The sequence below is a fragment of the Entelurus aequoreus genome, linkage group LG06 (genome assembly GCF_033978785.1).
Source record: "Entelurus aequoreus isolate RoL-2023_Sb linkage group LG06, RoL_Eaeq_v1.1, whole genome shotgun sequence".
Classification (NCBI taxonomy): domain Eukaryota; kingdom Metazoa; phylum Chordata; class Actinopteri; order Syngnathiformes; family Syngnathidae; genus Entelurus; species Entelurus aequoreus.
Genome location: NC_084736.1, coordinates 43817607 through 43839785, shown reverse-complemented (window position 1 = coordinate 43839785; position 22179 = coordinate 43817607). Strand labels below are relative to the sequence as shown.

General features: G+C 41.2%; 1 protein-coding gene across 1 annotated transcript in view; it reads left to right on the top strand.

Moving 5' to 3' along the window:
- Positions 1 to 22179, top strand: part of LOC133652230 (transmembrane protein 8B-like) — a 194468-nt gene that overhangs the window by 61974 nt on the left and 110315 nt on the right. The window contains exon 5 of the mRNA XM_062050745.1: positions 17108 to 17372. Within this exon, the coding sequence (XP_061906729.1) occupies positions 17108 to 17372 (265 nt within the window). The remainder of the gene's footprint in view (positions 1 to 17107; positions 17373 to 22179) is intronic.

Sequence of the window (22179 nt, the reverse complement as noted above, 5' to 3'; positions counted from 1 at the left end):
CATTTTGTACCATCTGTAATCTTTTAATGCTAGACATAGGGAGGCCCGAAAATAATACGTTACAGTAATCGAGACGAGATGTAACGAACGCATGGATAATGATCTCAGCATCGCTTGTGGACAAAATGGAACGAATTTTAGCGATATTACGGAGATGAAAGAAGGCCGTTTTAGTAACACTCTTAATGTGTGACTCAAACGAGAGAGTTGGGTCGAAGATAATACCCAGATTCTTTACCGAGTCGCCTTGTTTAATTGTTTGGTTGTCAAATGTTAAGGTGGTATTATTAAATAGATGTTGGTGTTGAGCAGGACCGATAATCAGCATTTCCGTTTTCTTAGCGTTGAGTTGCAAAAAGTTAGCGGACATCCATTGTTTAATTTCATTAAGACACGCCTCCAGCTGACTACAATCCGGCGTGTTGGTCAGCTTTAGGGGCATGTAGAGTTGGGTGTCATCAGCATAACAGTGAAAGCTAACACCGTATTTGCGTATAATGTCACCTAGCGGCAGCATGTAAATACTAAAGAGTGCAGGGCCAAGAACTGAACCCTGGGGAACTCCGCACGTTACCTTAACATAGTCCGAGGTCACATTGTTATGGGAGACACACTGCATCCTGTCAGTAAGATAAGAGTTAAACCAAGACAAGGCTAAGTCTGACATCCCAATACGCGTTTTGATACGCTCTAATAAAATATTATGATCAACAGTATCGAAAGCGGCGCTAAGATCAAGAAGCAGCAACATAGATGAAGCATCAGAATCCATCGTCAGCAATAGATCATTAGTCATTTTTGCGAGGGCTGTCTCCGTAGAGTGATTTGCCCTGAAACCGGATTGAAAAGGTTCATAGAGATTGTTAGTCACTAAGTGTTCATTTAGCTGCTGTGCGACAATTTTTTCGAGAATTTTCGAGATAAACGGTAGGTGGGACACCGGCCGGTAGTTCACCATGAGGTCAGGATCGAGGTTAGGTCTTTTGAGTAGAGGATGAATAACCGCTTTTTTGAATGCTAGAGGAACAGTACCAGAGGAAAGTGATAGGTGTATAATATTTAACACTGATGGACCTAATAAAACAAAAAGCTCCTTGATAAGTTTCCCAGGAATTGGGTCAAGTAAACATGTTGTTTGTTTTGTCCCATTTACACATTTTAACAATTCCTCCAATGTTATTTCATCAAAGAGAGAGAAACTATTTTGGAGGGCAATGTCCGTCGTATATACAGTCATATTTGTGTTAATAGAACCCAGTTGTGGCTGGGATGCATTGTCTTTAATCTCTTTTCTGATGAGTTCAATTTTCTTATTAAAGAAATTCATAAAGTCATCTGCTGAGTGGGTGGAGCTACTGGGAGGAGTCCCTTGTTGGGTTAGCGATGCTACTGTACTAAACAAAAATTTAGGATCATTTTTGTTGAGGTGGATGAGATTTGAGTAATATTTAGCTTTAGCTGAGGTAAGCATGCGTTTATAAGTTATTAAACTATCACTCCATGCTTGATGGAAAACCTCAAGTTTAGTCGCACGCCATTTGCGTTCCAGCTTTCTACATGATAATTTCTGGGCTTTAGTTTCTTCTGTAAACCATGGGGTACGCCTTTTAGGGGCCCTTTTTAGCTTTAGCGGTGCTACAATATCAATGGTGTCGCGCAGGGCGTCGTTAAAGTTGTTAGTGAGGTTATCAATAGAGCCCACATAATTTGGGAAAGGTGCCATTACTGAAGGCAGTAGGTCAGTAAGAGTCGTCGTTGTGGCAGTATTAATGTTGCGGCTGCTATAGTAGTTATTATTATTATTATTAGTTTGTTGACAATGAGTCCGAACTTCGAATTTTATAAGGTAATGATCGGACATTACTTTAGTGTACGGGAGTATCGTAACTTTAGAGGTGGTGACACCCCTGACAAGCACTAGATCTATCGTATTACCGTTGCGATGCGTGGGTTCATTTATTACTTGTGTAAGACCACAGCTATCAATTATAGTCTGGAGCGCCACGCATGGAGGGTCCGATGGGGTATTCATATGGATGTTAAAGTCTCCCATTATGATTATATTGTCGGCGTGCGTCACTAGATCAGCAACGAACTCTGAAAATTCATTGATAAAGTCCGAATAGGGCCCAGGGGGGCGGTAGATGACAGCCAGGTGGAGAGGCAGCGGTGTGACAAACCTCATAGTGAGCACCTCAAACGAGTTATATTTATTATTTAGGTCCGAGGTAAGGCTAAAGTTTTTGTTGTATATTAGTGCAACACCCCCACCCCTTTTAATGGGGCGGGCAATATGCGTTCCCGCATAGCCAGGAGGAGACGCCTCACCCAGCGCAAAAAATTCGTCTGGTTTGAGCCAGGTCTCGGCTAAACCAACGACATCAAGGTTGTTGTCTCTGATGACTTCATTAACTAATAACGTTTTGGAAGACAATGACCTTATGTTTAAAAAGCCCATATTATAGGTAGTGGGCTGTTTTGAGGAGTTTTTGTTGAAAGTATCCGTAGTAGCAATATTAATAATGTTACGTTTATTATGCATAGTGCACTTTAAATAATTTCGACCATATCTAGGAATTGATATGACAGGAATTTTTAGATTGTTTGCCACCTCAGTAAAATGCATGTCCACCTCTGACGCAGAAAAAACATTATGTGAGTTGTATATTATTCTAGAAGAATTGCTATGTGTGCAGGGATTATCCAGCCTGGCGCTGGCTAGTTCTAGCTTAACAGACTCCTTATTAGCGCTTCTTTGTGGATTAGCATTTAGCTTTTTCGTTAGCCCCGCTAACAACAAAGCATTTAGCTTTGTTGTTAGCCCCGCCCGACATCCCCGCTTCTGCTTCCGAGCGCACCGCTTACGTCTCTTTCGCTGATCGTCTCCGCTGGTAGTCGACGCCGCTGCTTCAAAGGCCACTGCTGGATGTAGCTCGCGAAGAATTCCCAAGCTAGCGAGCAGGTCCATCGTACACGCATCTATCAGCCCAAAATGGCCCGATCTCTCCACATCCAGAATTGTAAGTCGGTCGTAAGTGATCACGGAGTGAACACGCTGTGAGCCAGCCATGAAATTGACTGAATTGAGGGGTATTTTTGCCCTCACTTCCAGGAGCGCTCGCACGAAGCCGCTGCTCTGAAGCGCAGCCATCTATCCATCCATTTTCTACCGCTTGTTCCCTTCGGGGTCGCGAGGGCTTATATGTATATATATATATACATACATTTTATATATATATATATATATATATATATATATATATATATATATATATATATATATATATATATATATATATATATATATATGTATATAAATATATATATATATATATATATATATATATATATATATATATATATATATATATATATATATATATATATATATATATATATATATATATATATATATATATATATATATATATATATATATATATATATATATATATATATATATATATATATATATATATCAAAGTCAAAGTCAAAGTCAGCTTTATTGTCAAACAACTGTTTGTACAGGACATACAGGTGGACGAAATTACGTTCCTCTCACAACCACGGTGTCTATAAATATAAAGTGTAAAAGAAGAATAAAAAAAAAAAAGACAACAATTTAAACAGTCGCATGAGGGGGGGGGAAAAATATACAGGGGAAGAAGATATTACCAGAATATCTATAATATCTATCTACATCTATCTATATATATATATATATATATATATATATATATATATATATATATATATATATATATATATATATATATATATATATATATATATATATATCCATCCATCCATCTTCTTCCGCTTATCCGAGGTCGGGTCGCGGGGGCAGCAGCTTAAGCAGGGAAACCCAGACTTCCCTCTCCCCAGCCACTTCGTCCAGCTCCTCCCGGGGGATCCCGAGGCGTTCCCAGGCCAGCCGGGAGACATAGTCTTCCCAACGTGTCCTGGGTCTTCCTCGTGGCCTCCTACCGGTCGGACGTGCCCTAAACACCTCCCTAGGGAGGCGTTCGGGTGGCATCCTGACCAGATGCCCGAACCACCTCACCTGGCTCCTCTCGATGTGGAGGAGCAGCAGCTTTACTTTGAGTTCCCCCCGGATGGCAGAGCTTCTCACCCTATCTCTAAGGGAGAGCCCCGCCACCCGGCGGAGGAAACTCATTTCGGCCGCTTGTACCCGTGATCTTGTCCTTTCGGTCATAACCCAAAGCTCATGACCATAGGTGAGGATGGGAAAGTAGATCGACCGGTAAATTGAGAGCTTTGCCTTCAGGCTCAGCTCCTTCTTCACCACAACGGATCGATACAGCGTCCGCATTACTGAAGACGCCGCACCGATCCGCCTGTCGATCTCACGATCCACTCTTCCCTCACTCGTGAACAAGACTCCGAGGTACTTGAACTCCTCCACTTGGGGCAGATGCCAACATTTTCATGTAAAATTGCCGTTTTTAAAAAAAATTTACAGTCAAAAAACAAATGTATATTTTACAGTAAAATTCTGGCAACTGAGCTGCCTTCTATTTTTTTTTTACATTAAAACAGTAATATACACTACATTTTGAGGTGAAATTATTGCAACTTACCATATTTTTTTACTACCAATAAAATGCATAAAAACATTGTGTAATAATAGTATTCACTGTTAGAAACGGCCCTCAGGGGCCAAACATAACTGTGATGTGGCCCTCAGTGAAAACCACTTTGACACCTCTGATGCAGATGATCTATATCTGCTGTACACATTTACTTAGCGTTGGATACTTCTCTTGTTGACTTATTTGTATTTTACTTTATTAAATGTTTGGGTAGAATTTTATCAAACAAAACAAGTTTTATTTCAAGTAATATAGAAATTGATCAGAGCTATTTATAATGGAGGAAGGTCATTAATCATAGAACTGGTTTCCGATGTTATTTAAAAAGTATTAATTTTGAATCGAGAATCGTTTTGAAACGAGAATCAATTTTGAATCACATCGGTACTCCCGAGAATCAAATTGAATCGTGCGTGGCCAAAGATTCACATTCCTATTAAATTTGATTACAACAAAACTAAATGTTATTATGTTTTCTACATGTTATTTTTTATTTATCACTTTTTTTCTGTCTTATTTTTTGTATTATATACGTGTATGTATACATATATATATATATATATATATATATATATATATATATATATATATATATATATATATATATATATATATATATATATATATATATATATATATATATATATATATATATATATATATATATATATATATGTATGTATGTATATATATATATATATATATATATATATATATATATATATATATATATATATATATATATATATATATATATATATATATATATATATATATATATATATATATATATATATATATGTACGTACGTACGTGTGTGTGTGTGTGTGTGTGTGATCACCACCTTATCGTGGTGGGGCACTTTGCGCGTCTCCATGACCCCTAGAGCTATGTCGGCTGGAGTCTTGTACTCCTGGCAGGGTTACCCATGCCGAACAGGTCGAAGGGTAGAATCCAGACTAAGAGTGATCCCGAAGACCTCAACGGTAGAACAGGCAGAAGATGGTAGCAGTGAGAAGCACCACAATGGCTGTAAAAGTGGACGAAGGCTAAGGGAGCACACCCTGACAGAAAAGCAAGCTGGTGGCGGCAAGCTTTGAGGCGGTTTCCCAAAAACCTTCCTGCAGTTGTAAGAAGATGCCGGTCGTCTAGGGTCTCCCTTGCCACTGGAACGATCTTCTTACAATCAAGGTAGTGGCGTTGGGAAAAGTGCACCCCTCATGCCACTCTAAAAGCCATCATTGCGCAGGTATCTTCTTTACCTGAGTCTCCGACCTCAAAAGTCTGACGGCGATGGAGCGTCCAGTAACGGAGGCAGGTTTGAATGAGCTGGAAGCTCTTAGCTGGAACTCTGCACGTCAGCGGCACAGGACAACGGTCGTTAGCAGCTGGGATTGAGTGGCAGCTGTTTCCGGCAGACTCCTGTGCGTCTGAGCAGCCCCTATTTAGGGACCGCACTGCTCACCCCAATTGGGGAAAGGCCTAGAAAAGGTGGCCTAAAGATTGCCCACTCAACACAGTACCCGGGCAGGAAACAGCACCTGTCGGGACATTCCATTACGCGGTCGAAATACAAAGATTTTACCATTTAGAATTGCAGCATGGAACATAAGGACACTCCTGGATGCCAGTCCGGACAGACCACAGCGCAGAACAGCACTTGTTGCCAGCGAGCTAAAGCGCTACAATGTGGATGTGGCAGCACTCAGTGAGACCCGATTCCTCGAGGAAGGCTCACTCAATGAAGTAGGAGAGGGTTATACGTTCTTTTGGAAAGGATACCCCATTGGCGGACCACACCTTCACGGAGTTGGTTTTGCAATCAAGAACAACCTTCTGCTCAAGCTCACAGAATCACCAGTGGGTGTCAGTGAAAGGCTCATGACTCTTCGCACCCCCCTTGCAAAATGCAGACATGTCACTTTGGTAAGTGCCTACGCACCAACTCTGCCATCCAATGATGAAGAGAAGGACTGCTTCTACCAGGCACTCGATGACATCCTCAGTCACATCCCGAGGAGTGACAAAATCATGTTGCTTGGTGATTTCAATGCAAGAGTCGGAAAGAACACGCAAAACTGGAATGGTGTGATCGGCGCCCACGGCATTGGAAAAGTCAACCCCAATGGCATGAGACTCCTTAGTCTCTGTGCGGAACACGATCTTACCATCACAAACACCATCTTCCAACAAAAGAACAAATATAAGGCATCCTGGCACCTGATCGACTATGCGATCGTGAGGAGGGCTGACCTCAAGGACGTGCTCATTACAAGAGCTATGCGAGGGGCAGACTGCTGGACCGACCACCGCATGATTCTGACAAAGGTCAGAATGCACGTTCGGCCCCTAACACGTCACGGTGCACCAAAGAGGAAAACACTCAACTGTGCCAGACTCTCCAGCAGCGACACCCGTGACAACTTCCGTCGCTCCCTAGCTGAGAAGCTGGCAGACATTGAGCCGCTGATCACCTCAGAGTCTGGGATGGATGAGAAGTGGACCTCTCTATCCACCATCCTCTTTGACACTGCAGCCCAAGCCATTGGTTTTAAAACCAAGAAACACCAGGACCGGTTTGACCAGAATGCTGGAGAGATCTCCACCCTCCTGTACAGAATGCACAAGGCACACAGAGCCACCCTGAACAACCCACAATCCCAATTCCATAAAAAGCAATGGCAAGCCCTTCGTTCTGAGGCCCAAACAACTCTCAGAAAACTGCAAGATGAGTGGTGGATCTCAAAGGCCAATGAAATCCAGTCTCACGCTGATAGAAACGATATGCACAGTTTCTATGATGCAGTGAAAACCATCTACGGCCCCAGAAACTGCTCCCTGGCACCTGTTAGATCTGCTGATGGAACATCTTTAATCAAGGATCAGGCTATGATAGTGGAGCGGTGGGCTGAGCATTTTAACACCGTGCTCAACCAGCCCACCCCAGTGGACCCAACTGTCCTTGCAGAGCTCCCTGAACATCCTAGCTTGCCAGATCTCGACCTCCCCCCAACCTTCAAAGAAATCCTGCATGCAGTCAAAACCCTGAAAAACAATAAATCCCCTGGACCTGACAGCATCCCGGCTGAACTTCTCAAGGAAGGAGGCTACCTCTGTACACGGACACTGTATCTCTACATTTCAGAGGTGTGGAGACGAGAGTGTGTCCCGCAACAGTGGAAAGATGCCAACATTGTGACCATCTACAAGAACAAAGGAGACAAATCCATCTGCTCCAATAGTAGGGGTATCTCTCTGTTGGCCATTGCTGGAAAGGTCCTTACCAAGGTCATGCTCCACAGACTCATCCCCGCAATATCAGAACGGGTCACCCCAGAGTCGCAGTGTGGTTTTCGGAAGGACAGGGGGACAGTTGACATGATCTTTGTGACACGTCAGCTCCAAGAGAAATGCCGGGAGCAGCACAAGGACTTGTTCATTGCCTTTGTCGACCTTTCAAAGGCATTTGACACAGTGAACAGGGACCTACTGTGGCAAGTCCTGAAGAGATTTGGGTGTCCACCCAAGTTTCTCACCATCCTTGCACAGTTCCATTCTGGGATGATGGCCCGAGTGGTAGTTGGAAGACACAGCTCAGAGCCCTTTGGTGTGAAAACTGGAGTGAAGCAGGGCTGTGTGCTGGCTCCAGTTCTCTTCAACATCTTCCTCGTCTGTGTCACAACACTGCTACGTAGGGAGATAGAGGAGCAGGCTGGACTTACCATAGACTTCAGGCTTGATGGTAACCTGTTTAACATCAGGAGGCTACAGGCAACTACCAAGCTGACCTCAGAAACCATCATTGAACTGCAATACGCCGATGACTGTGCCCTGGTTGCCCATACACCACAGGCTCTGCAAAACATCCTCTCGGCAGCTGTAACTGCATATACCAGAATGGGACTGACGATCAACACCCAGAAGACAGAGGTACTCTGTCAGTCCAGTGCTGACCTCCCACAATACCCCACAATAACCCTCACAGCAGCAGGGCAACAGCTGCTCACGGTGCCCACCTTCAAATACCTGGGGAGCATAATGTCTGACACCTGCTCAATGGATGACGAGATCCAGAACCGCCCCAAGCAAGCATCAGCATCTTTTGGTCGTCTAAGGAGAAGGGTTTTTCAGAATAGCAACCTCAAACTCCACACCAAAGTGCTGGTCTACAGAGCAGTATGCATCACTGCTTTACTGTACGGATGTGAGGCATGGACTATCTACAGCCGCCATCTGAGAAGCCTGGAGACCTTCCATGTAAGATGTCTGCAGAAGATCCTTGGCATCACATGGAAGGACTGAGTGCCGCACACAGAAGTGCTGGAGAGGGCAGGCAGCTGCAGCGTGGAGTCCATCATGACCCAACATCAACTCAGGTGGTTGGGGCATGTCATCCGAATGCCCAGCCATAGACTCCCACGCAGAATCCTCTATGGTCAGTTACACCTTGGCCAACGCAGTGCTGGTGGGCAGAAGAAGCGGTTCAAAGACCAAATGAAGACCACACTGAAGAGATGCCAGATCAACCCCTCTTCACTGGAGGAACTTGCTTCCTGCCGAGACCTCTGGCGCTCCCAATCCTCACAGGGAGTGGATTATATAGAGGAACAGCGCACACAACACCGTGCAGCAAAGCGTGCGAAGAGGCATGCTCGCCAAGCCACCCCTGCTCCCCCCAGCACCTCCTTCACATGCCCGGTCTGTAACCGCATCTGTGGATCCAGGATCGGACTGTTCAAACATCAGCAGACTCACAAATAAAAGAAGATGGTCATCATCGCATCGATGGACAACCATAAGCATGTATGTATGTATGTATTTTTTTTAATTTTTTTTAATTTTTATTTATTTTAATTTTTTTTAATTTTATTTTTTTATTTTTCATTTTTATGTCCTGCCCAGCTTCTCGGGCAAATCATATAGCAGATGTAGATGCCCATATCGGCTGTTCAGATTTACTTTACAAAAGAGAAGTGTAGGATACTTCTCTTGTTGCCTTACTTGTATTTTGACTTTATTAAATGTATTTATATTATCATTTGGTGCAGCCGGGCCGGAGCAGGAGGGGATAGAAAGAGAGAAAAAGGAAGACAGAGGGGGGAATTGTGGGGACAAGAGGGGGATTAGACAGAGAGACAAAAACAACAACAGCAAACACAACAACAACAACAACAACAGAGCAACATCAGCAAATACGACATGTACAAATATAATGGTAAAAGTAATAGCAAAGAAGCAGTTAGCGAAAATTTAAAAAAAAATACAGAACTGAGCATTATTACACTAAAAATGGAGCAATATGAATACCAATAGAAATAGTGCTATTGATAATAAACAATACCAGTACTTTACCTTTATTATCAACAATACAATTGTTCAAATGCAACAATACATATACGTAATGATAACTTGAGATACGAAAGAATGCAGAAAAATGGAGGGGAAGAAAGAGAAGCAACCTTAACCTTTTAGATTGTTATAGTAACAATAGGTTAAGCTTTGTCAGTGTGCCATGTGTTATACCCAGTTTACCCTAGGGCAACAACGTTAATGTATGTTTGATGAAACGTGATTATGTGCATGAGTGTATGTGTGCATATGTACTTGAATATGTACAGTATGTGTATGTGTGCTTGTACAGTGAATGTATATGTACAGTATGTGTATATGTGTGTACAGCGAATGTATATGTACAGTATGTGTATACAGTATGTGTGTTTGAACAGTGAATGTATATGTACAGTATGTGTAAATGTGTGTTTGTACAGTGAATGTATATGTACAGAATATGTATGTGTGTGTTTGTACAGTGAATGTATGTGTAGTATGTGTATGTGTGTGTTTGTACAGTGAGTGTATATGTACAGTATGTGTATATGTATGTTTTTACAGTGAATGTATATGTACAGTGTGTGTATACAGTATGTTTGTATAATGAATGTGCGTGTGGATGTACGAACTTTGAGTGTGTAAATATGTACTGTATTTATTTGTATATGTATGTGGGAGCGTAGGTACCTATGTATGTCTGTATGTATGTGTGTGAGTATATGTGAATTTGCATGTACAATACATTTGACTCCCAGTGTGTGCGGGAGCCAGAGTACGGCCCCAGCCTCCCCGAGAACCCATCCCACAAACAGTAGGTGTGGTGCCCAGGGAACCAGGGGCCACCGCCCCCACGCAGCCAAGCCGGACAGCGACAGGAACCCCAGAGCCTGGCCCACCGTGCCGCCCACAAGGGCCAGCAGCAGGCCGCAGACAGACGCACCCGGCAGAGGACAAGGCACGAGAAAAACAGGGGGCAGCCAGACCCCAAGCCAGCGAGAGACCACACCCCACACGGACAGAAAGGCGGGACGCCCCGCCCGAGGGGCCCGGAGACCCCCCGCAACCGGACGGGAAGACCGCCCCCGCCCCACCGGCAACAGGGCCCCCACGAGCCCCCCCCCCACCCCCGGAGAGCGCGGCGAGGCCAGCCCACGGCCACCCCACCCAAGCCGGCCGCCACAGGACCACCCAGCACGGGGCCACAGGAACCACCCACCCCACCCGCAGGGACCCCAACGATGGAGATGGAACAACCAGCAACCGCCCCGCCGAGTCCCCCCCCTGAGGTAGGGGAATAAATAAATAAAATAAATAAATACATAATAATAATAATAATAATATTAATAAAATATATTTAAAAAAAATTAAATACAATTTTAAAAAAAAGGAAAAAAATAAATAAATAATTAAATCTATTTATAAAAAATAAAAAAAAATAAAAAATAAATAAATAAAAATTTTTTTTTAAAGAAGATCACAGACATGCTGACACACAAGGTCGCTACCCCAACAACTGGCCGACTCGCAGCACCTCGGAATACCCTGCAGCACCAAGCCACCACAGTAGAGGCAGGGACCAGACCCAGCAGGCCCCAACCAAGACGGGCACCCGGAAGGGATGGACGGCGGGACCCAGGAGCTCCAGACACGCAGTCCGGATGCAGTAGCCTGAGGCGCCGACCCCCACCCGACAGGCAGGCCCAGAACGTACACCCAGAAATATACATACATATATATATACATACACATAAACATACACATGTACACATACACACACATACACATGCACATATATATACATACATACATACATACATACACACACACACATACACATACACATACATATACACAGTTTGTCAGCCCCGACAACCACCACGCGCGCGCGCTGCCACCAGTCACAACATCAGCCACCCCCCTGCACCAGACCCAGCAGCCACGGGCGCCCACACCACAAACAAACGGCAGCAGAAACAGCAGCCACAACACCCCCAGACAGCCAGCACCACCCAATCAAATCAAAGTGATCAAAAAAAAAACCGCGACCGGCAACCACACGCCAACAGGATCACAGATACCAGCCAGCGCCAGCCCGCCAGCAAGCCCAAACGCCAACACGCAAACAAGAGACACCAACACCCCTCCCCCCACCAAAAGACCCCACCACCCCAACCCAAACCCGCACAAACACACCACCGCCCAAACAACCGAGACACAGTATCCAGACCAGACACGGGCGCCGCGCCGCCACCACATCAAGTCGCCAACAGAGACCCCACAGCGCAAGGTCGGGCCACACGGGCACGGACCCCACCCAACAGGAAGCGAGACCCGCGCGACGCCACACACAAATAAATAATAAGATTAAACAAAAATAACAATACTTAAAAAAATTAAAAAAATAATAATAATAATAAAATGAAATACAAATTAAATTAAAAATAACAAATACAAATAATTAAATAAAATAAAGTAAGTAAATAATACAAATTATTAAAAAAAATAAAAAAATAAAAAATAAATAAATAAAAAATATATATATACATATATATATACACATACATACACATACACATACACATACACATACATACATACACACATACACACATATATATATATATATATATATATATATATATATATATATATATATATATATACATACATATATATACACATACATACACACATATATATACACATAAAATATAATAATAATAATAATAATAATAAATTAATAAAAGCCTGGCAGGCCACCAGAACGCAGTCCCCGGAATCCGCGCCGGCCGACAAGGCAATGAGGGGTGCGCCGAACCCCAACCCCCCCACATGCATGTGTACAAGGCCCCCAGAGTGTCTACTGTGTAGTTAAAATTAGGAGGTCAGCCATTACAGCCGACCTCCAGTCCCTATTGATGCGTGTACTGTAGCATGAGTGAGATATGTATGCTTGTGGGAACTAATAATGCGATTAAAATTGGGGGACATCAAGGTCTTGGTGGGTCCCAACCAAGCCGAGCCCTCCAAATCCTAAGTGTCTAATATGCAGCTAAGATTGAGGGATGGACGAGCAGGGGACAAGACAGGAGGACCGGAGCCCCATAGGAGGCATCCTCAACCCCCCGCCATGCCTCCCTGCAGGACAATCCCCCAAAGTCCTATATTTGTGTGACTGTGTGTGCTATAAGTAGGAGGAGTAGAGGGCCCGGACATCCCCCCCAGTCCATGCGGCCGACAACCAGGAACTACGGCCAGGAAGCCGCCCCCCCCCCACGGCCCGTGACCCACACCAGACCACTTTAGCGTGACGTCACGTGAGCCCACCCCCGCCAAACAAAGCCAGCCCCCGCCTGCCCCAACCCAACCCCGCAGAGCTCATACCAGCAACCAAACGCAGAAAAACTGCACAGCCCCATGCCCAATGCAAACACCGCATCCCGGCCATCCACACAGCAACGTATCCATACGAGTTCCGGCCAGGGGATGGTGCCCCCCAACTGGGGAAGAAGTCAATGCACCCCGTCCGCACGCCAGCCCCCAAACCAGCCGGCAAGCCAACGCCAGCCATCCCCCACAACCCCACAAGCGCACAGATACCAGCCACAGTCCCCCAACCACTCCAACCCAACACAGCGACGCCAACCGCCGGCAGCACCACAGCAACCATCACCACCACCGCCCGTCCGCAGTACAAATACCCGCGGCCGCCGAAACCTGAAACAAAAAAAAGCGACCTACCCCGTAAACCACAACAACGCACACCCCCAGCTACCACAGAGGCCGCCAACCCACCTACCCCAACTCATCCACATACAGGCCAATCGATCCACCGGACATCCACACCCATACACACACCTACACATTCATACACACATACATACACACATACACATATACATACATATATGTATATACACATACATACACATACACACATGCATGCATATACACATACACACACACACACACACACACATATATACACCTACATACATATACATATGCACACATATACACACACATACATACACCAAAACAAAACAAAAACAAAAAAAAAAATATTAAAAAAAAATAAATAAAAAAATAAAAAAAAATAATAATAATAATAAATAAAATAAAATAAACCCTTTAAATAAAATAAAATAAAAATAAACATGAGGCCTGGTTGTGTGTGTGGTATGTATGTATGTATGTATGTATGTATATATGTATATGTATGTGTGTAAATGTGTGTGTGTGTGTATATGTGCGTGTATTCATATATATATTATTATTATATATATAATTTAAAAAATGTGAATGGATTAAAAAAAAATGTTAGGGGTCTAATATTGGTCCGATATCAGCAAAAAAAAATAAAAAATTGATTTTATTATGTGCAACGATTTTTTATCAATTAAAATTCAATTAATCGATTCTGAATCACATCGTTATCCCCAAAAATCAAATTGAATCGTGCGTTGGCTTGTTAAATTTGGTTCCAACAAAACTAAATGTTATTATGGTTTCTATATGTTATTTTTTATCTATCACTAATATTCAATCTTCTTTTTTTGTATTTTAAATGATTAATTTGTTCATTTCCATTGTTTTCCCCCAAACAGCATCCTGTTTTGAATGTTTTCAAAAATCTAAACTTCCCTTCAAAAAATCTTTTAGAACTTTTAGAAATGTTCTGCTTTTGCAGCCTTACAAATGAAAAATGATGCGCTGGCAAGAAAATAAAAACCCAGACATGCTTCAGTCGGATTTATGACTCCAGTCTCAGGCTACGTTCACACTGCAGGGTCGGATGCCCGATTCGGATGTTTTGTTGAAGACAGCATCTATTTTTCATTTGAAAGAAGATATTATTTCCTCTTCATTATTCATTTTGCCTTGAAAATGTCAGCAGGGAAATATGAAATAATGTATTTTTTTTGGTGATTCATGTTTCTAAAATGGCTCTATCCAAAGCTGGAAGGGTTACACGGGTACATTTAATATTTTATAATACATAATGTCCTTTTGGTAGGTTTTTTTTTCATCATTAGAAGCCTGACTAAAGACCATGGTACATATTTGCTCTTTTTAAGGACTTTTTTGTTTAGTTAAGCTCTATTTGGAACAAGTAAAGAATGACTAAAAACAAAAATAAATTAAAGCCAAAAGGCATAAGCGGGTCAATATAAATAGACAATACATTAGGGATGGGTACCGATATTCAGGTACAAATTCCCAGTACCTGGATATTGAAAAATACCAATTTTCGGTTCCAAATTTTTGACTTGAACATTCAAAAATGAGCTGATTATGATAACTGCTATCTACTTCTTTTATTATTACATTTATGAGTCAATAGCTTTGTTGGCATTGAAACTTGCAACATGACCGACAGTCCGCTCTCAGTGCTGCTGGAGTGACGGCCAAGTGTTAAAGTTCGGAATGTAACGACTGCACCGATCTGATACTTTGTGCAATTATACCTAATCTATCTGCTAAGATTTTAAAAGTTGTGTTGATTCGAATAATAAAATATCTCTCTAAAAGAACAAATTCAGAAAAAAGAGCCAAAAATTGGACTGTATAGAAAATAGCTGACATTTTTAAACTAATAATAATATATTTAGTCACCTATAGCACAAAGTTTCATCTTTAAATATATATATATAATATTTGTTTTAGTATTTTATTTTCTTAAATACAAGCATTTCAAAATGCATCCCACCCATGTTTGATTTTTCTTTTTTGGTGGAAAAACTTTAAAATATTAGAAGTGCTCAAAATAAAAATAAAATATACTTAAAATATAAACAAAGTTTAGTTAGTTAATTAAAAAATAAAATAATACTAACTTATTGATTAATTAGAAAAAATACAACAACCATAATAAACAGTATGTAGTCGATACTACTATGATTACATCGATATTTTTTACCGTCAAAAAATCTTTAAAAAAAAAAAAAATCATATTATGTTTATAAACTCAGGGAATACGTCCCTGGACACATGACGACTTTGAATATGACAAATGTATGATCCTGTAATTACTTGGTATCGGATCGGTACATACATTTGTGGTATCATCCAAAACTAATGTGAAGTATCAAACAACAGAAGAATAAGTGATTATTACATTTTAATAGAAGTGTAGATAGAACATGTTGAAACAGAAAATAAGCAGATATTAACAGTAAATGAACAAGTAGATTAATAATACATTTTTACAGCTTGTCCTTTATAATGTTGACAAAATAATAGAATGACAAATGATACAATATGTTACTGCATACAACAGCAGACTAATTAGGAGCCTTTGTTTGTTTACTTACTACTAAAAGACAAGTTGTCTAGTATGTTCACTATTTTATTTAAGGACAAAATTGTTCCTCGATTGCAATAATAAACATATGTTTAATGTACCCTAAGATGCTTTGTTAAAATAAAACCAGTAATGCCATTTTTTTGTAGTCCCCGTTATTTAGAAAATTATCGAAAAGTATCGAAATACATTTTGGTACCGGTACCAAAATATTTGTATCGAGAAAACCGTAATAAACGCTGTTAAATGTGTAACTGAACATTGATATTTTTGTACAGGCAGAATTTTTCACACATTCAGTTAGGCAGTTGCACAATCGTATTGTTATTTTAGTCTATTCTTACATGGGAAAAAAACTAAAGTAAAAATGTAAGAAAAAAAGAACAAAAAAATTGGTACGTAATGAAATAAAACTGAAATGTTCTAATTAATGATTAATAATAATGAACTAGTCACATGTACACAATATCTGCTTTTAGCATTTTTTTTTTGGTAAAAAAATATCAATATGGCCCCCACATACTTTGACTTGGTGGAAAAAGTTTGGACACCCTGAACTGAAGTATCAAAGGTATCGATATTTTGATTTGAGGATTGATATTATAACGAAAATATTTCAGTATCACTACCCGTGCCATAAAAGTACCGATTCGGTGCCCATCCTGCAATACATAAAGTTGTTAAAGAACAATGTCATTAATTAAAAAAAAAACTTTTTACATGCTCAAGAAATATAAACATATTCAAACCTAATACTTATTTCCAATCTTTATGATAGTATGAAATGAACAACAGACATATCGTACAATGTAACATAAATCTTTTCTAAGATGTGTTTTCTCTCCCTCTCTCTGTGCAGAGTGTTCGTTCCCAATTACGTATCCAAAGTCAGAGTTGAGCTGGTGAACTGCGGCATGAAGGACACAAGCAACGACACTTCTTGTCCCGTGGTGTTGAAGATGCGAGCGCGGGCGCCGCCTGTGCACAACTCAAGTGCCCTCGACTGCAGGGAGTGGAACCCATGTGAGTTGGATGCCTCCGTGCCGGTGTGGGAACAATGGTACTACATCCTGGTGGAGAGATACAACGCCAACTCCAACGTTTACTTTCGCATCGGAGTGCAGGTCACAGGTGAGTGGAGTGTCAACATGATGGCAGATACCTGGACGGTAGAAAGAGGTCCAATTCAAGGTCTCTATCACACCGTTTTTCAACCTTTTTACAGCCAAGGCACATTTTTTTCATTGAAAAAATCCGGAGGCACAACACAAGCAAAAATCATTAAAAAAATTTAACTCAGTAATTTGTTCTCGCAATTGTTGAATATGACTTTAAACCATAGTGAATTATAGTGAAGTGAATTATATTTATATAGCGCTTTTGTCTAGTGACTCAAAGCGCTTTACATAGTGAAACCCAATATCTAAGTTACATTTAAACCAGTGTGGGTGGCACTGGGAGCAGGTAGGTAAAGTGTCTTGCCCAAGGACACAACGGCAGTGACTCGGATGGCGGAAGCGGGAATCGAACCTGGAACCCTCAAGTTGCTGGCACGGCCACTCTACCAACCGAGCTATGCCGCCCCATAACCATAAACCATAAACCATAACCCACTATGCAACAGCTCTTATCTCAAAGTAGGTCTACTGTCACGACCTATCACGTCACGCCATGACTTAAGAGTGTATTTGGTGTTTTCCTGTGCGTAGTGTTTTAGTTCTAGTTTTTCGCTCCTATTTTGTTGGCAGTTTCATGTCTTTCTTTGAGCGCTATTCCCCGCACCTGCTTTGCTTTAGCAATCAAGACTATTTAAGTTGTGTGGACGCTATCCTTCTTTGTGTGGACATTGTTGATTGTCATGCCATGTAAGGATGTACTTTGTGGACGCCGTCTCTGCTCCACACGTGTATGTCTTTGCTGTCGTCCAGCATTCTGCTTTTGTTTACTTTATAGCCAGTTCAGTCTTTGTTTTGTTTTGCATAGCCTTCTCTAAGCTTCAAAGCCTTTTCTTAGCGGCACTCGCCTTTTGTTTATTTTTGGTTTAAGCATTAGATAGCGTTTGACCTGCACGCTGCTTCCCGCTGTCGTCTGCATATCGTGATCACGAGAAACCATCGTCGTCGTTCCCGACATCTACAAAACAATTAGCTACCTGATGCCATCTACGGATATGGAAGAGTATTACACGGTTACTCTGCCGAGGTCTAGACAGTACAGACACTCAACAACGGCACATTATTTGCGGATTATAATTACTGGTTTGCAAAAAATATTTTTCACCACTTTAGGTGAAATTACATAGACTCCCACGGCACACCAGACTGTATTTCACGGCACAGTGGTTGAAAAATACTGCTCTATCAGATATGCAGTGATGGGCAGTAGCAAGCTACATGTAGCTATGCTACGTAGCTCAACTATATTTTCCTGCAGATTGGTGGTAGCTTAACTACTTTTTTAACATGTAGCTTTTCCTGTAGCTTAGCTACTTTTAGAGCCATGTAGCCAGGTAGCTTACATCAAAGCTACAAGCTACAAAGACAGAAAAAGGACAATGACCTGGATGAATGAGAACATCCATATATTTGGAGAAAATCCATGATGATTGGTTGGTGTTTGAGTCAATGTTCCCTCTAATTGTTCATGTGTGTGAGCAAACGCAAAAACTCCTTGAGCATTGAGTGGAGCACATGTGAGCAACATCAGACATGCACGCTGTGGCCACACCAGCAGCACACCTGTGCCAAACCTACTAAATAACAAGTTAAATGTTTTATTATTACATCAATTTCCATGAGATGATTTCCTAAAATAAGTGTTTTGGCCCGCTTACAATGAAAATAACAAATTTGTTTTTCATGAGCGGAGTACTAGTGTTGTATGTCTGGGTGGGAGTCCTGCTTTGGAAATAAGTTGTACCCCTTTCAGATATCGCATTTAGTTCCCATTGAAACATTCACATGTTGCACAATGAGATGTACACATGCAATCATGTGTACATTCTTGTTTGTAAATGTATTTTTTAAATATTTGCCAGTTTTTTTTACCATAAAAACAACTTGTAACCATTTTTCCATTTACAGTAATACATAATAAAAATTATAATGGTAGAATTTAGAGCAAAACTTTGGCAGCTCAGTTGGATCAATTTTACCGTAAAAAAACAGTGGCACTCTTTTCCATTCCATTTACAGTAATATGCTGTAAAAACTACCAATAATTTTCCCAGTAAAATTCTGGCAACTGAACTGCCGTTTAAAAAAAATAAAATACAAAGATTTATTTACAATATACATAAAAATATAATAGTTAAATGCATAGGCAATTATGTAATACCATGAGGCGAATCCTTGTACATTTATATTCATATCGTTGTGGTTTGTGCAGTCCTTTGAGGCATTTGTGATTAAGGGCTATATAAATAAACATTGATTGGTATACTGTATTATTCATTGTTACAAGTGGCCCTCTGAGGGCAGCCATAACTGCTATGTGGCCCCCAATGAAAACGATGTGATGTTTTCTATGTAAAATCTAGCATCTTTATACCTTTTAATTGTTAGTGTTGTATTCGTGTTTAGAGAGTCGCTGAAAATGAGCTTCCCCTACCTGAAAGACCAGCAGTCACCACTGACATAAACTACAAAGACGTGTTTTAAAAGGACTGCAAATGAAAAATCAAACAATGACCCCTTTAAGTCCATTTGATTTCTATCGCGTCGATTGAGACGTTATCTCAAGGCACCCTAGGACATGAAGCCTGTCTGGATCCACACTCCTTATACATGAAAGGAAACTCACTTCTAAGGACCTTGAACGCCCTGCCTAGATCAGACCTCTGCTTCAATAAATCAACAGAAACTAGGGTTGTCCCAATAACAATAGTTTGGTACTGGTACCGACATTTTGGTACTTTTCAGTACTATTCTAAATAAAGGGGACCACAAAAAATGGTTTTATTTTAGCAAAAAATCTTACGGTACATTGAACATATGTTTATTATTGCAATCAAAGAACAATTTTGTCCTTAAATAAAATAGTGAACATACTACACAACTTGTCTTTTATTAGTAAGTAAACAAACAAAGACTCCTAATTAGCCTGCTGAAGTATGCAGTAACATATTGTGTCATTTATCATCCTATTATTTTGTCAACATTATGAAGGACAAACTGTAAAAATTGATTATCAATCTACTTGTTCATTTACTGTTAATATCTGCTTATTTTCTGTTTTAACATGTTCTATCTACACTTCTGTTAAATTGTAATAATCACCTATTCTTCTGTTGTTTGATACTCTTTGATACTTTGATAAGTCCTCATGTGTCCAGGGACATATTTCCTGAGTTTATAAACATAATATGAATTTTTGAAAAAGGAGAAAAGATTTTGTGAAGATAAAAAATATTGATGTAATCATAGTTGTATTGACTAGATACGCTATTGTAATTGGTATCATTACAGTTGATGTTAGGTGTAGATCCACCCATGGCATTTGTTTACATTCAGGGGTGCGAGCTTGCTGTGAGTGGTGAGCAATTGTATCCTCCTAGGGTGTGTAGATTAAGATTAAGATTAAAGTACCAATGATTGTCACACACACACTAGATGTGGTGAAATTTGTCCTCTGCATTTGTCCCATCCCCTTGGGGGGAAGCAGGTTTAGTTATTCCTCGTCCTCCAGTGACAATGATATTGTAAGAAAGTTACTTTATTTGTCGCCATGGAGGCGAGGGTTAGTGATTTAGAAGTAGCTAAAACACTGCCGACTGCAGATGGATGTTAGCTGCTAGCTAGCTAGCCATGTTTTAAAGCACCCTTTCCTGAGGGCGTTTCAATGTTATAACTTCACCTTTATCTTTAGTTTTTAAGCCAAAATGCGTTCGTTCTCCCTTTTCTGTCCAAACACTGTGTCTGCTTGTAAGTACTCTGTGTGTGCGCGCTGCCGAACATGCTCCTCTGCTCGTAAAATCAGCAATGTCATGACGTGACCTAAACAAAAATAAAATAAAATGGGGAACTGGTACTTTTCAAACAGAGCATTGTACCGTTTTTGATTCACTAGTACCGTGATACTATACTAGTACCGGTATACCGTACAACCCGAATAGAATTTAATCTTCAAGCAAAATTTCAGGCGTTGTAGGGCAGAAGTATCCAGACCCAAGAGGCCCCTAAGGAGGTTTGTCGCTGAAGGGGCCCCACTGTGGGAGCACTAAAGAGTCTGTTAATCCCGCGTTAAAGTGCAGCATGTTGTTTTAAGCTCGTGAAGAGCAAAAATATCCTGTGCTCTTATTACCCGCGGGGGGGGGGGGGTGGAAACTGCGGGAAGTCCGCTACCGCACAAAGACACCCCCCCTCATCATCCTCCCTCCCACTGTTCGACATTGTGCTATACAGTGCACCTTGTCACCATGGCAACACAGTCACTAATTATTCACAGTCTGTCTTTTCCCCTGCTGGCCAGGCTGATCTTACTTGACCTTTAGCAGGTTTCAACTGAAGACCACTTCAGGACCATCCAGAGCGCATCTTGCTCTATTCGGACTTTTCCAACAGGAAACTAGGCTGCCCTTTATTATTTATTATTGTTGTTTTTGCAATGCAGGTTCTCTGTAGACAATTTGGCATTGAAGAGGGAAGAACACAAGCCAAATCTTTGGATTATGAATGTTATTGAGTTATCGAGGCCCCCCTCGACATTTTGATTATTCCCACTGATATTAAAATTCCTATCACAGCTGCAGCCAACTGCCTTAAGTGTTTTAACAGCCTGAACAAACTACTTTACAAACCATGCAGAGAAATAACATTTGCGCAAAGCAGGCCGGGCTCCAGAAACCTTTGCAGTCCTTCTCCCTGGGGAGGCGCTGCTGTTTGACTGTCGCCATCAATGACCATTTCCCAGCGAGTCGCTTTGTGTTCAGTG